Source organism: Mustelus asterias, unplaced genomic scaffold (genome assembly GCF_964213995.1).
Source record: "Mustelus asterias unplaced genomic scaffold, sMusAst1.hap1.1 HAP1_SCAFFOLD_185, whole genome shotgun sequence".
Taxonomy (NCBI): domain Eukaryota; kingdom Metazoa; phylum Chordata; class Chondrichthyes; order Carcharhiniformes; family Triakidae; genus Mustelus; species Mustelus asterias.
Genome location: NW_027590183.1, coordinates 618,638 through 633,278, shown reverse-complemented (window position 1 = coordinate 633,278; position 14,641 = coordinate 618,638). Strand labels below are relative to the sequence as shown.

Genomic DNA, 14,641 nt, shown 5'->3' with positions numbered 1-14,641 from the left:
GTCAAGACGCCCCTTAAACGTCACCACCATATCTGCTTCTACTACCTCCCCCAGCAACGAGTTCCAGGCGCCCACTACTCTGTGTAAAGAATCTGCCTCGTACATCTCCTTTAAACCTTGCCCCTCGCACCTTAAACCTGTGCCCCCCTAGTAATTGACTCTTCTACCCTGTGAAAAAGCTTCCGACTATCCACTCTGTCCATGCCCCTCATAATCTTGTCGACCTATATCAGGTCTCCCCTCAACCTCCGTCGCTCCAGTGAGAACAAAACAAGTTTCTCCAACCTCTCCTCATAGCTAATGCCCTCCAGACCAGGCAACATCCTGGTCAATCTTTTCTGTACCCTCTCCAAAGCCTCCACATCCTTCTGGTGGTGTGGCGACCAGAATTGAACACTATATTCCAAGTGCGGCCGAATGAAGGTTCGATAAAGCTGCAACATGACTTGCCAATTTTTAAACTCAATGCCCCGGCCGATGAAGGCAAGCATGCCGAATGCTTTCTTGACTACCTTCTCCACCTGCGTTGCCACTTTCAGTGACCTGTGGACCTGTACACCCAGATCCCTTTGCCTATCAGTATTAACATTTTATTGAGGACTGTGGCTACTAACACTGTCCACACGGCAACATCACCAACTTCCAGCTGAAATATCGATACATTTCCAACCATTATCTTCACAGAATTCTTACTGAGCACAATGAGGCCATTTGGCCCATCGTGTCTGTACCAGCTCACCAAATTAGCATTAGGAATTTGAGTCATTCTCCAGCGTTTTTCTCGTATCCTCGCTCATTCTTTATATTCAAAAAATCATCTAATTCCTTTTTGACTGCTTCGATGCAGCCGACCTCCACCACACTTCCCGGCTGTGAATTCCAGACCCGAACCACTGGCAGTGTGAGAAAGGTTTCTGTCGCATCATCTTCAACCCCACCACACACTCCATTCCTGAGCCACTTGCCATCCCATGTCCCCCCCCCCCCCTGTGACTCAGGGTAAGGACATGGGAATCCTGTGCTCTTCCCTTTCACCATCATCCTTTTTGTCATTTAATCACTCCGGCACTTCCATTTTGTTCTTTCCTTGTCACCCGCCCATCCCCAGCTCCCTGTCACTTAAAACTATTTAATTCACCGCTATTTCCAATTGCTAATTTTAGCTAATTGAACTGAAACTAAATCTGTTTCTATCTTCACAGATATTGCCTGACCTGATGAGAGTCTCCAACATATTTATTCATTTTTCAGATTTACAGCATCAATCGAATTTTGCCTCCTGTATGAACTGAAGTTGTGTTTCTTGAATGTCCCGCGCTGTACATTATTATTGTTAATCATCTTATTCTTAAAAACACTGTGGATTTACCCTGATTCCTGTTATTTTTTTCTCTCTGATCTCCAGTCTCTATGGTAACGATCTCACCGATTCTTGTGCCGAGGACCTGGCCTCTGCTCTCAGTACAAACCGCTCACTGATAGATCTGGATCTGGGTTCCAATAACCTGGGAGATTCCGGAGTGAAACTGCTGTCTGTGGCTCTGAGGAATCCGGACTGTAAAATACAGGAACTGCGGTAAGTAGCAGACTGTGTGAGATTGTGTTTATAATAACTGAATATTCAACAATATAATTTCACCACTGGTATTTGTATAAAAAACACTGCCTGTTACTATTGGCGTCAGTTATGAATCAGGAAAACTGCTTTTCCTCTGACTCCTGTTGCTTCTCTCTCTGATCCCTGAGCAATGGGATGTCAGTCCCACAGATCCTTATGTTGAGGGAGTGGGGGAATAATGTTATGGTTCACCCTCTGAGGTCCTCTCCTCCTCCTCAGATGTGCACAGCTCTCCCCGGACACAGCATCCATTGATTAGTGAAAGGGGGGAGAGTGAGTGGATGACAGTAAATGGAGGGCAGGACATGGTGGTGGAGTCTCGCTGTTAGTAACAGATGTCAGTACAGCAGCGAGAGGTGAACTTAGTTCCAATGATCAAGATGCAGAATCAGTTTGGATAGAGATAAGATTTAACAAAGTTAAAAGTTCTCTTGTGGGAATCATTTTTAGGCTCCTAACAACAGTCACAATCTCCGACACAGTACACAGGAAAAATAACGGGGCCTTGTAAAAACATATTGCAATAACCACGGGTGATTTTAATCTTCATATACAAAGAAGAACAAAGAACCGCACAGCACAGTAACAGGCCCTTCAGCTCACCAAGCCTGTGGCGCCTCCTAACGCTTATTCAGACCCAGAACCTACTGCCAATTTGCGGTTTCTATTCCTCTGTTTGTCTCTTGTTCATGTGTCTACCAAGATGCACCTTGGACATTGGAAACGTGCCTGCTTCTGCCACCTCCATTGGCAGTGCCTTCCAGGCACCCACCACCCTCTGGGTGAAAACTTACCCCACACACCTCCCTCCAAACTTTGCCCCTCTCACCTTCATCCTGTGCCCTCTTGTAGTTGACCATTCCACCCTGGAGAAAAGTCTCTGACTATCCACCATATTGATGCTTCTCATAATTGTGGATACCTCCATCAGGTCACCCCTCAGCCTCCCTTTTTGTAGTGAACCAATCTGTGTTTATACAACGTCTCCTCATAACCTAACCGTCCTTGACCAGGCAACATTCTGGTAAACCTTCCTTGCACCCTCTCCAAAGCATTCACATCATTCTGGGAGTGTCGCGAATGGAACTGCAAGCAATATTCAAATGTGGCCAACTGAAGTTTCATACAGCTGCAACATAACTTGCCAACTTTTACACTCGATGCCCCGGTCGATGAAGACAAGCATGTTGTCTGCCTTCTTGACCACCTCATCCACCTGTGTTGCTATTTTCAGGGATCTGTAGACTTGTGCACACAGATCCCTCTGTAGGTCAGTGCTCCTGTGGCTTCTTCCATTTACTGTATAAATCGCTCAGATTGCCAAAAGTTGAAAAGAAGATTAGTTCACAGAATCTATTCAAGCAATTTCTTGGAGAAGCACGTTCCAGTGCCAATCACACAACAAGCTGTTTTAGACATGGTGATGTGCAAATGTGTGGCGTTTCCAACAAAAATAGATTCCTTTCATTTGGAGAAGAGCAGCAGAAGTGTTCCAGCCGTTGCTAATTCAAGGAGTGTATTAGATTAAGTGAAGATGTGGCACCGGGGTTGGCACTGCTGCCTCACAGCGTCAGGGACCCGGATTCATTCCAGCCTTGGGCGACTGTGTGTGGAGTTTTCACGTTCTCCCCGTGTCTGTGTGGGTTTCCTTCGGCTGCTCCTGTTTCCTCCCACAGTCCAAATATACTGTGTAGGTTGGGTGGATTGGCCGTGCTAAATTGCCCGTTAGTGTCCAAGATGTGTAGGTTAGGGGGATTAGCGGCATAAATATGTGGGGTTACAGGAAACCGGGCAACTGCAGATCTATTAGTCTGACATTGATGGTATGGAAATCCTATAATAATCTGTAATAAAGGAAGTGATAACAGAACACTTTGAAATTAATGGCAGGATTAGACAGGGCCAACATGGATTTATGAAAGGCTGGCACGGTGACACAGTGGTTAACATTGTTGCATCACAGCCAGGGGCCCGGGTTCAATTCCAGCCTTGGGTGACTGTGTGGAGTTCCCACATTCTCCCCGTGTCTGCGTGTGTTTCCTCTGGGTGCTCCGGTTTCCTCCCACACTCCAAAGATATGCATGGTAGATGGATTGGCCATGGTAAAATTGCCCTTCGTGTCCCAAGATATGTAGGTTAGGTGGATTAGCCCGAGTAAATTAGTGAGTTTATGGGGAGCGGACCTTGGTAAGTTACTCTGTCAGTGTGTCTCGATGGGCCGAATGACGATTCCTACACTAGGGATTCTATAGTTGCATGATTCACACACAAGAGGTTATTAAATAAAATTGGAGCACGTGGGATTGGGAGGAATATACCAGCATGGATTGAGAACTGATTAATGGACAGAAACAAGGAGTTGGAATAAATGGGTTATTTTTGGGTTTTCAGCCTCTAACTAGTGGAGTACGGCAGGGATCAGTGTTTGGGTTTCAGCTATTCAGAATCTACATCAATGATATGGATGTGGGGATCGAATATAATATTTCCAAATTTGCGAATAATGGAAAACGAGGTGAAAATCTGAATTGTGAGGAGGATGCAAAGATGTTTCAAGGGGCTGTGGAGAGGCTCAGGGAGGCTCCACAACTGGAGTAATGTGTACAGTGTTGAGCTCTTTACTTACAAAAGGATAGAATTGTATTGGAACCAGTTCAGAGAAAGTTCACTCGGCTGATTCCTGGGATGGAGAGGTTTATTTTACGAGGGAAATTTGAGCAGATTGGAGCAATATCTATGAAAGTTCAGAAGATTAAACGGTGATCGCATTGAGGGGATGAGACAGGGTGGTTGCTGAGAGGCTGTTTCTTCTTGTAAGAGAGACCAGAACAAGGGGACAGATTTTAAAATGTAATTGTCAGTCCCTTAAGACTGAGATGAGGAGAAATTTATATTTTTAGATGGTGGCTGGTCAGTGGAATTCTCTTCCCTGGAGACTCGTGGCGGCAGAGTCATTGAATATATTCAAGGCTGAGTTAAGAATGATTTTGGATTGAGAAGCGAATCACGGGTTACGGGGAAAAGAGTTGAGACTATAATTAGATCAGCCGTGATGGAGTGTGCTCGAGGGGCTGAATGACCTTCTGCTGCTCCTAGGTATTTTGTTCTTATCCCAATACGTCCTTCAGACTGCTCTCTGTGACCAGTGATGGATAAACAAGCTCTATGTTTTGTCCTCACCAGACGCTCTCCTGTGCCCATTCATTAGGCCACCCACTCAACCCATCTCACCAGCAGTAATTACCCACTCTGCCCCCAGGCCTTCCTGATCCAGCACTTCATCTTCCATTGGCGTAAGGATGGCAAGACCTGGATGTCTCCACTCTTCTTCACTCGTTCCCTGATGATGTTTGCTCTCTTTCCAAACACAGAAACTGTTACTCACTCATCAGACACATGCACTAGCCCAGGGTTGTCCAACGTGTGAACCAAGGGGTGAATGTGACCCTCGAAGCCCCTCAATGCGGCCCCCGGAGCGAGTTTCCAGAATCTCAGTCACACAGTTCAGTTTGAATGGAAGAATCTGCATGGAGCTGCTCCTCCAATCACATCCCGTTTCTTTCCCATGTTTGCTGCTGATAGGTTTTTGAGCCGATCTGCAGCAAATGTGGGAGAGAAACAATTTGTGATTGATGAGGATTAAACTCTAATAAACATCTTTATTTATTACTCATTATTGTGCTCAGCAAGTTGTTTCTTTTCATATCTCAGTTTAGTTTTTAATTGAAATTTCTGCTGTGCCAAACTTTATCATTCTGAAATTTACTCATCGGCCGCTTGAGTGAGAAAAACATTGACGTGTGTTTGCCCAGTGAATATGTTGGTCAGCCCTGCTCGAGCCTATGCTGGTGTCAGCCTAACGGACATGTCTCTGACAGTCAATGCTGCTGCCTTTGCATTGTAAGAGTTTTAACAACACCAGGTTAAAGTCCAACAGGTTTATTTGGTAGCAAATACCATTAGCTTTCGGAGCGCTGCTCCTTCGTCAGATGGAGTGGAAATCTGCTCTCAAACAGGACACAGAGACACAAAATCAAGTTCCAGAATACTGATTAGAATGCGAATCCCTACAGCCAACCAGGTCTTAAAGAGACAGATAATGTGAGAGAAGGCAGCATTAAGCACAGGTTACAGAGATGTGTATTGTCTCCAGACAGGACAGCCAGTGAGATTCTGCAAGTCCTTTGCATTGCCAGTGTCTGGGTGGAGATGTTCTTTCCACAATTTCCCCCTCATCCTTATTCACATATCGGGCTGTGCTGCACTCACCGTGGCAGAACACATCAGGACATTGATCCTTTTCCACTCTGTAACCACGTGTCTGAAACCTGCTCACCTCCCAGCAATCTCCATCCAGACTGGCTTGTACCGATGGGATAATCTCCTCCCATCCTGAGGGAACAGGACCTCCCTCTGAGCCTGAGCAGCCGGGAGGAGCCCCTCCAGGGAGGAATTAGTGATTGGGGGGAAACCCTTGCTCTGCTTTCTGACATTTCAACCCCTCATTCAATAAGCAGAGCTCCCTCGCTGCTCCCTCCAGAGCTGCTGTGTTTGAAAGTCCTGCTGGCTGCCTTTGGAGATGGTGCCAGCATTGCCTGAACCGGGACTGCCCCGTGCCCGGGCTGCCTCAGTGGGCAGCTCCCCCTGCCTGCCAGCCGTTAATTGTCCGTCTCTGACAATATCACCTTCATAACTCTGCCTATCCTGCCCACACGGACACACCACCCATTCCCAATCCCCATGCTGGCACTTCAGAGCTTCAGGTAAAATCACAGCCATTATCTTCAACCTCGCCACAAACTGCATTCCCAAACCACTGACCATCCCATGTCCCTCCCGAGCCACTCCGAGTAAGGACACGGGGATCCTGTGATTATGGTCCTGTCCCATCATCACTTTTATCATTTAATCACTCCTGTAATTCCAGTTTGTCCTTTCTTTGTTTCTTCCCCAGCCACCCACCGCTGTCACTTCAAACCTGTCAATTCACTGCCCGTTCCCAGTTCCAATGGAAGCTCAAACTTTACCCCTGTTTCTCTCTTCACATGTATTTAGCGAACCTGCTGAGCATTTCCAGTTTATTTATATTTCATTTTCAGCATTGAGTATTTCCTCATTCTACAGAAATGCAAGTTGTGTTTTTGGAATGTGTGATACAATACATTATTATTGTTATTAACAGTATTATTTAAAACACTGGGGATTGAGCCTGATTCCTGTTATTCCTCTCTCTGGTCTCCAGTCTCAGATCTAACGCTCTCACAGATTCTTGTGCTGAGGATCTCGCCTCCGCTCTCAGTACAAAACAGTCACTGAGGATTCTGTCCCTGGGATCAAACTCCTTCACAGATCAATCTGTCCCTGCTCTCCGCCGCCTCATACTGACCTGCAGGAGTCTGGAGGTGATCTGGTGAGTGTTTGTGTTAATTTTTAGTGTAACAATTAAAATATAAATGGATTTAAAATATAAATGGGCCTGAATCTTCCAAGCAGCAGCAATGGTAAGCAGATTGCCGGTATGTTTAAAAATTCTCCCAACCTGAAACTGCTGCATATTTCTCCCAGGAACTTCGGCACTGCGACCCTGGGAGCTCCATCAGAGCAGACAAGAGTCGGGGAAGAGAGAGCACACACCCTATTTACAGCACAGTGACCCCGGGGAGCTCCATCAGAGTAGAGTTGGGGAACAGACAGCACACACCCTATTTACAGCACAGTGACCCCGGGGAGCTCCATCAGAGCAGAGTCGGGGAAGAGAGAGCACACACCCTGTTTACAGCACAGTGACCCCGGGGAGCTCCATCAGAGCAGAGTCGGGGAAGAGAGAGCACACACCCTATTTACAGCACAGTGACCCCGGGGAACTCCATCACAGCAGACAAGAGTTGGGGAAGAGAGAGCACACACCCTATTTACAGCACAGTGACCCCGGGGAGCTCCATCAGAGCAGAGTCGGGGAAGAGAGAGCACACACCCTATTTACAGCACAGTGACCCCGGGGAGCTCCATCAGAGCAGAGCAGAGCTGGGGAAGAGAGAGCACACACCCTATTTACAGCACAGTGACCCCGGGAATCTCCATGAGAGCAGAGTCGGGGAAGAGAGAGCACACACCCTATTTACAGCACAGTGACCCCGGGGAGCTCCATCAGAGCAGACAAGAGTCGGGGAAGAGAGAGCACACACCCTATTTACAGCACAGTGACCCCGGGGAGCTCCATCAGAGCAGAGTCGGGAAAGAGAGAGCACACACCCTATTTACAGCACAGTGACCCCGGGGAGCTCCATCAGAGTAGAGTCGGGGAAGAGAGAGCACACACCCTATTTACAGCACAGTGACCCCGGGAATCTCCATGAGAGCAGAGTCGGGGAAGAGAGAGCACACACCCTATTTACAGCACAGTGACCCCGGGGAGCTCCATCAGAGCAGACAAGAGTCGGGGAAGAGAGAGCACACACCCTATTTACAGCACAGTGACCCCGGGGAGCTCCATCAGAGCAGAGTCGGGAAAGAGAGAGCACACACCCTATTTACAGCACAGTGACCCCGGGGAGCTCCATCAGAGCAGAGTCGGGAAAGAGAGAGCACACACCCTATTTACAGCACAGTGACCCCGGGGAGCTCCATCAGAGCAGAGTCGGGAAAGAGAGAGCACGCACCCTATTTACAGCACAGTGACCCCGGGGAGCTCCATCAGAGTAGAGTTGGGGAAGAGAGAGCACACACCCTATTTACAGCACAGTGACCCCGGGGAGCTCCACCAGAGCAGAGCAGAGTTGGGGAAGAGAGAGCACACACCCTATTTACAGCACAGTGACCCCGGGGAGCTCCATAAGTGTTAGTTGATTGTGGGCGTGAATGGGTTGTTGTGTCGCTGGATGAGTGGTTTGTCAGGGAGCTGAGGAGAGGTTCAAGGATTAGTTCTGGGTGTCTGGAGGGTGGTCGAGTTGTGTTGTGTTGGGTTGGAGGGTTAATCAGCAGTTTGGATGGTGGCTGGGAGTTGGTAATGTTGGGTGTCTCGTTAGATTTGGTTGCGTGGTCGGGGGTTGGGATTGGTTTCTAGCTTTGGAGAGTAGTGGGTTGGGGTTGCTTCTTGAGTAATCAGTTTAAGTCAGAGATATAGTCAAGAATGTATTCAAGAGGCAGCTGCATATAGCACTTGGGGCGAACAGGATCAAAGGTTATGGGGAGAAAGCAGGATAAGGCTTTTTAGTTGGACGATCAGCCATGATTGTGATGGATGGTGGAGTCGGCTTAAAGGACCAAATGGCCGCCTCCTGCTCCTATCTTCTATGTTTCTATGTCAGGTCAGGAGAGGTTGGGACGGATGAGGCCAAGTTGGGAGGTTTAGTCAGATTTGTTCAAGGGCTAGTGGGAGGTAGTCGGGCTGGAGGGGAGGGAGAGATGATTTACGGGAGTGATAGCCTGTCTGGGGGAGATACCAGCAGCAGCCAGGCCTGTGACACCACAGCTGGTTCTGCTGTGGGACAGGGTTGGGCAAAGAGCAAGCGAGCAGTAGTAATAGGGGACTCGCTAGTTAGAGGCACAGACAGGCGTTTCTGTGGCTGCAATCGAGACTCCAGGATGGTGTGTTGCCTCCCTGGTGCCAGGGTCAAGGACGTCTCTGAGCGATTGCAGGACATTCTGAAGGGGGAGGGTGAGCAGCCAGAGGTCGTTGTACATATTGGTACCAACGACATAGGTAGGAAAAGGGATGAGGTCCTGAAATGTGAATACAGAGAGTTAGGCAGAAGGCTAACGTGTAGGACCTCGAAGGTAGTAATTTCAGGACTACTATCGGTACCACGTGCTAGTGAGAGTAGGAATAGGAGGATTAGGCAGATGAATGACTGGCTTGAGAGCTGGTGCAGGGGGCAGGGATTTAGATTTTTGGATCATTGGGATCTTTTCTGGGGAAGGGCTGATCTGTTCAAGAGGGATGGGTTACATTTGAACTGGAGGGGGACTAACATCCTGGCGGGGAGATTTGCTCGAGCTGCTCGGGAGCGTTTAAACGAGGTTGGCCGGGGGGTGGGATCCAAAGCAGTCGGGAGACAGAAGAGAAGTTTGAGGACAGCACGGAAGTTAAAGAGAGCACATTAATTAGTAAAGGCAGTGTCAGTAATCCTAGTACCAGACAGATCAGACAGAAGCAAGACAGAGAGCAAGGGAAGTCCAGATTAAACTGCATTTATTTCAATGCAAGAGGCCTGACGGGCAAGGCAGATGAACTCAGGGCATTGATGGGTACATGGGACTGGGATATTATAGCAATTACTGAAACATGGCTAAGGGAGGGACAGGACTGGCAGCTCAATGTTCCAGGGTACAGGTGCTATCGGAAAGATAGAACAGGAGGTAAGAGAGGAGGGGGAGTTGCACTTTTGATTAGGGAAAGCATCACGGCCGTACTGAGGGGGGATATATCCGAGAGTTCAGCCACTGAGTCTATATGGGTGGAACTGTAGTTTCGGGTGTTTTTTAAAAAAGGGTGGCATGGACAAGTTGGGCCAAAGGGCCTGTTTCCATGCTGTAAACCTCTGTGACTCTATGAGTGGGTCTAGTCAGATTGTGGGAGGTGGAGTATGGGGATCAGTGGGAAGTGATTGGGGGACTCGGGTGTGCTATTCAGGTATTAGCCCAGGCGGTGAGCTGTCTAACATTACCTGAGTAACTATCCAGGTAAACTTTGTGGATCTGTCCCAAGTATCTGACTCTAACTGCAGCAGGGGAGTTCCCCAATAGTAGTTAATACCTCTGGGACAATTCCCAGGTAGATCAGTGCGTCAGGACATCCACAGGGTCCCGATGCTCATCTTCAGATGTGTGTCTGGCCTCTGGCGATCCAGAGACCAGAAGATTTGTCCCATTAACTCCAGTCTCCTGTTATTTACTCTGTTGTTCAATCTGTTTATTTCCTGTTTCATCTTTACTCTGTTTCAGGCTGTGGGGAAATCAGTTCAGTCCAAATGGAAAGAGACAGCTGGAGTTGCTGCGGGAATCCAGACCGGGACTGAGTGTGAAAGTGTGAACATTTCAATCTATAAACATTGCTGCTCCACCGGTTACAGTGAAATCCTGAATTGTGAAGATCTTCGACAGCTCCTTCCAAACCCTTCATTCCTGCCCCTCTCCCTCCCTATTCCATCAGCCCCTCCAGCCTGGCACTGATTTCCCTGCTTACCTGGTTTCCCAGCTGGAAAACTGTTGTAGTTTTAGTCTCCACATTGAAGGAAAGATTGCTGCAAACCAGTGTTTAAGCAGCAATGTGTTGTCAGTGTTCTCAGCAACAGAGTCTTCAACCTCCTTTCAAAATGGAGCAGCAGAGATCATTCTCCAGAGAGAGAACAGTGTGTGTGTGATTCTGACAGTACCCAGCAGGGGGCAGATTGGTCAATCTTGTCAGAGTTTCCTCTCTGTCTCTGTGAATGAATTAAAGGCTCCACCAGCCTCTCCTCAAAACCTCTTTCACTATCTGGTGATTAAAGTGACACAATGCCACCACCTGCTGGCGGCTCACAGCTACTGCAGGCGCTGCTCTCTGTGAGCCTCAGACAAGTTCAGTAAGTCCCATGTCTGCATCTGGGAACCGGTTCCTGCAGCGTGAATATTGAACAATATTGAGAGGGATTGGAGTTTGCAGCAGGAACCCCGGCTGGTGAATTAACCCTTTTATCACCAGACACTGTACATGAACTCTGTTCCCCCATTCCCTATGGGAGATATTGTCTGGAGATTGTAGTTGGGGATGATCTCAGACTGTAATGTGTACATTTGGTGCAGTTATCAGACACTGATCCCATTCAGAATGGGAGTGGGTAAACTCTGCTGCACTCTGTAATTCCTGTGTCAGACATTCAGTGTTTAATCTTACACAGGGGATCTTGCAAACGGTTCTTTTAACGTTTCCAAGATAATTGTCTCAATCTCACAGACTGGTTCTCTGAAAATTGGAAACACAAACATTTTGAGACACAATTACAACCTTCAATCACATTTTGTCCGTGTTCGAACAGAAAATAATTTCCAAACAAACTATTCCCCTTTTGCAACTCTTGCTTTCCAATTGCACAGGTTTTGGTGATACAGAGAGCAGCTCAGTTGGAATCCAAATTCTCTCATTCCACTCTCGCCCCCCGTTTACCCTGCCAATTATCAACCTCAATAAAAGTTCCCACATATTTATCTGGGACAGTTTCAGTGTTGACTCTGGTGAAGCAGGGTTTCCATTCCTTAACCCACAACACACACACACGGTAAATGTAACTGCAATTATTTCTGGAACTGTTACAATCCCAAATGCACAGGTTGATTAAAGTGATTCCAATCCAAAGGTGGAATGTGTTTCTGATTTATAATCTCAATCACACAGACACACTGACATTCCCACACAAAAACACACAATCACAATCTCACACACACGCTCACAGAGAGACACACAGAGCAACACACAGAGAGGCACAATCATGGAAAACGACACATAATCATACACATACACGCATCTGTGCATCCTACACACATCCCTCCAGGCACACACACACAAACTGACACCCACACACTCATTCACACACTGACAAACTCTCACACATGCTCACGGGCACAGAGATACATACTCTCACAAACACACACATACAAACCCAGACACTTCCACACTCATCATAGAAATCATAGAAACCCTACAATGCAGAAGGAGGCCATTCGGCCCATCAAGTCTGCACCGACCACAATCCCACCCAGACCCTACCCCCACATATTTACCCACTAATCCCGCTAACCTACGCATCTCAGGACTCTCAGGGGCAATTTTGAACCTGGCCAATCAACCTAACCCGTACTGAGACACAGAGAGACTTACAGAGAGAAACACAGAATCTCTCTGAAATACACATAACACGCAGCCATACACCCACAGAAACACACATCACAAACCCATGCATTACAGAGGTTAATGAATTCTCAGCACCCCACAACCAAATGATTTAAGTTGGACAACAGTGATAACATTTCCTCTGAAACTGACATCCCTGGAACGAAAGCAACACAGGAACACTGGCGCGGGATTGCACAGGATCGGAGCCTCGGAAATGCTGTTCCCTCTTTCCTTGTTCCTTATATCTCACTGAGCAGATACAGAGCGAGAGCATAGAAAGCTAGAATTCACAATTTCAGTCTGTCCCTGCACACTCACCTCAGCTTTATTTAATTTCTGAATGTATGATTTATTTTGGATTATCCCAAAGATCTCAGGACAGATGCATGATGTCAGATATTCCCATTATTTATCAAACTGTTTATTTTACCGTGACAGATATTACCTGGTGTTTGTCAGATTGTTGCTTTTCATCCATCGACAGTTGCAGATGCCGGCGCTGAAAAGTGGGTAGATATTCTACACCATTAAAAGCTTCACATTGAATCGGGGAAATTCTTCAAAGACTATGAATTAATCACTTTCAAATTAATATCATTTCTTCAGAACAAACTGCTCATATCATCTATTATGTCAATTTAAACTAACTTTATTGTGTTGTCTGCTCTGTGCTAGTTTTAACTGAATACTGCTCAGGATGTGACATGATCTGTGTTATTGAGTCTTGGAAGAGAAAGGGTTAATGTTGCTGCTCTGTAATTGTAATGGATATTCCTAATTTTATAATATGTATAACTGTAGTTATTTAGAATTAAATACTTATTGGTTAATCAGTTAAATGCTAATTGTGAATCATTGGAATGCTGAAACTAATACGGACACAAGCTAATAAAGAGCGGGGGAACTAGTGTAAATACTGTAGCTAACAGTGAGCGTGAAACTGAAAAGACCATAAGATACAGGAGCAGAATTCAGCTATTCTGCTCATCGAGTCTCCTCCACCATTTAATCACGGCTGATAAGTTTCCAACCCCCCGTCTCTCTCCCCCCACCCCCCCCGTCTCTCTCCCCCCACCCACCCCCCGTCTCTCTCCCCCCACCCACCCCCCGTCTCTCTCCCCCCACCCCCCCGTCTCTCTCTCCCCACCCCCCCGTCTCTCCCCCACCCCCGTCTCTCCCCCACCCCCGTCTCTCCCTCCCCCACCCCCCGTCTCTCTCTCCCCCACCCCCCGTCTCTCTCTCCCCCACCCCCCATCTCTCTCTCCCCCACCCCCGTCTCTCTCTCCCCCCACCCCCCGTCTCTCTCTCCCCCCACCCCCCGTCTCTCTCCCCCCACCCCCCCCCCCCGTCTCTCTCCCCCCACCCCCCCGTCTCTCTCCCCCCACCCCCCGTCTCTCTCTCCCCCCACCCCCCCGTCTCTCTCCCCCGTCTCTCTCCCCCCACCCCCCCGTCTCTCTCCCCCCACCCCCCCGTCTCTCTCCCCCCAACCCCCCGTCTCTCTCCCCCCACCCCCCCGTCTCTCCCCCACCACCCGTCTCTCTCCCCCACCCCCCGTCTCTCACCTCCACCCCCGTCTCTCTCTCCCCCCACCCCCCGTCTCTCTCCCCACCCCCCCGCCTCTCTCCCCACCCCCCCGCCTCTCTCTCTCTCCCCACCCCCCCGGCCTCTCTCTCTCCCCACCCCCCCGGCCTCTCTCTCTCCCCACCCCCCCCGGCCTCTCTCTCCCCACCCCCCCGTCTCTCTCCCCACCCCCCGCCTCTCTCTCTCCTCCCCCGTCTCTCTCCCTCTCCCCCCTCTACTCTCTCCCTGTCCCCCTCTCTCAGGCCCGGTCGAACCAGATGACTCCACCCCGTACCTGTCCCCTCCCCTGCTCCCCCCCTGCCCCCCTCCGAGCGCTGCCCGCGGGGGTCCTCGGACGGCCCGCCCCGCCTCCACGTCCACCAGTGTTGGCACTCGGACATCTGCCAGCCACACTTGCTGGGCAAGTGCGAGCTGGGTCCAAGCTGCCCTCGTCACCACACCCGCTTCCCCTACCACTGGCAGCTGCTCCGACGCCGCCCCGCCAAGTGGATCAGCCTGCCGGAGCTGGCCCAGCACCAACTGGAGCGGCTGTACTGCGCCGGGGAGCCCAGAGAGAAAGAGTACCTCCTCAG

General features: G+C 48.9%; 1 protein-coding gene across 4 annotated transcripts in view; it reads left to right on the top strand.

Annotated features, from left to right (window-relative positions):
* Positions 1-13,318, top strand: part of LOC144485337 (NACHT, LRR and PYD domains-containing protein 3-like) — a 74,183-nt gene extending 60,865 nt beyond the window's left edge. For 3 of the 4 annotated variants that reach the window (XM_078203533.1, XM_078203534.1, XM_078203535.1), the window contains 3 exons: positions 1,406-1,576; positions 6,861-7,028; positions 10,562-13,318. In XM_078203533.1, coding sequence (XP_078059659.1) covers positions 1,406-1,576; positions 6,861-7,028; positions 10,562-10,649 — 427 coding nt within the window. In that variant the 3' untranslated portion in view covers positions 10,650-13,318. The remainder of the gene's footprint in view (positions 1-1,405; positions 1,577-6,860; positions 7,029-10,561) is intronic. The other variant, XM_078203536.1, reaches the window with a different exon arrangement.
* The last annotated feature ends 1,323 nt before the right edge of the window (positions 13,319-14,641 follow it).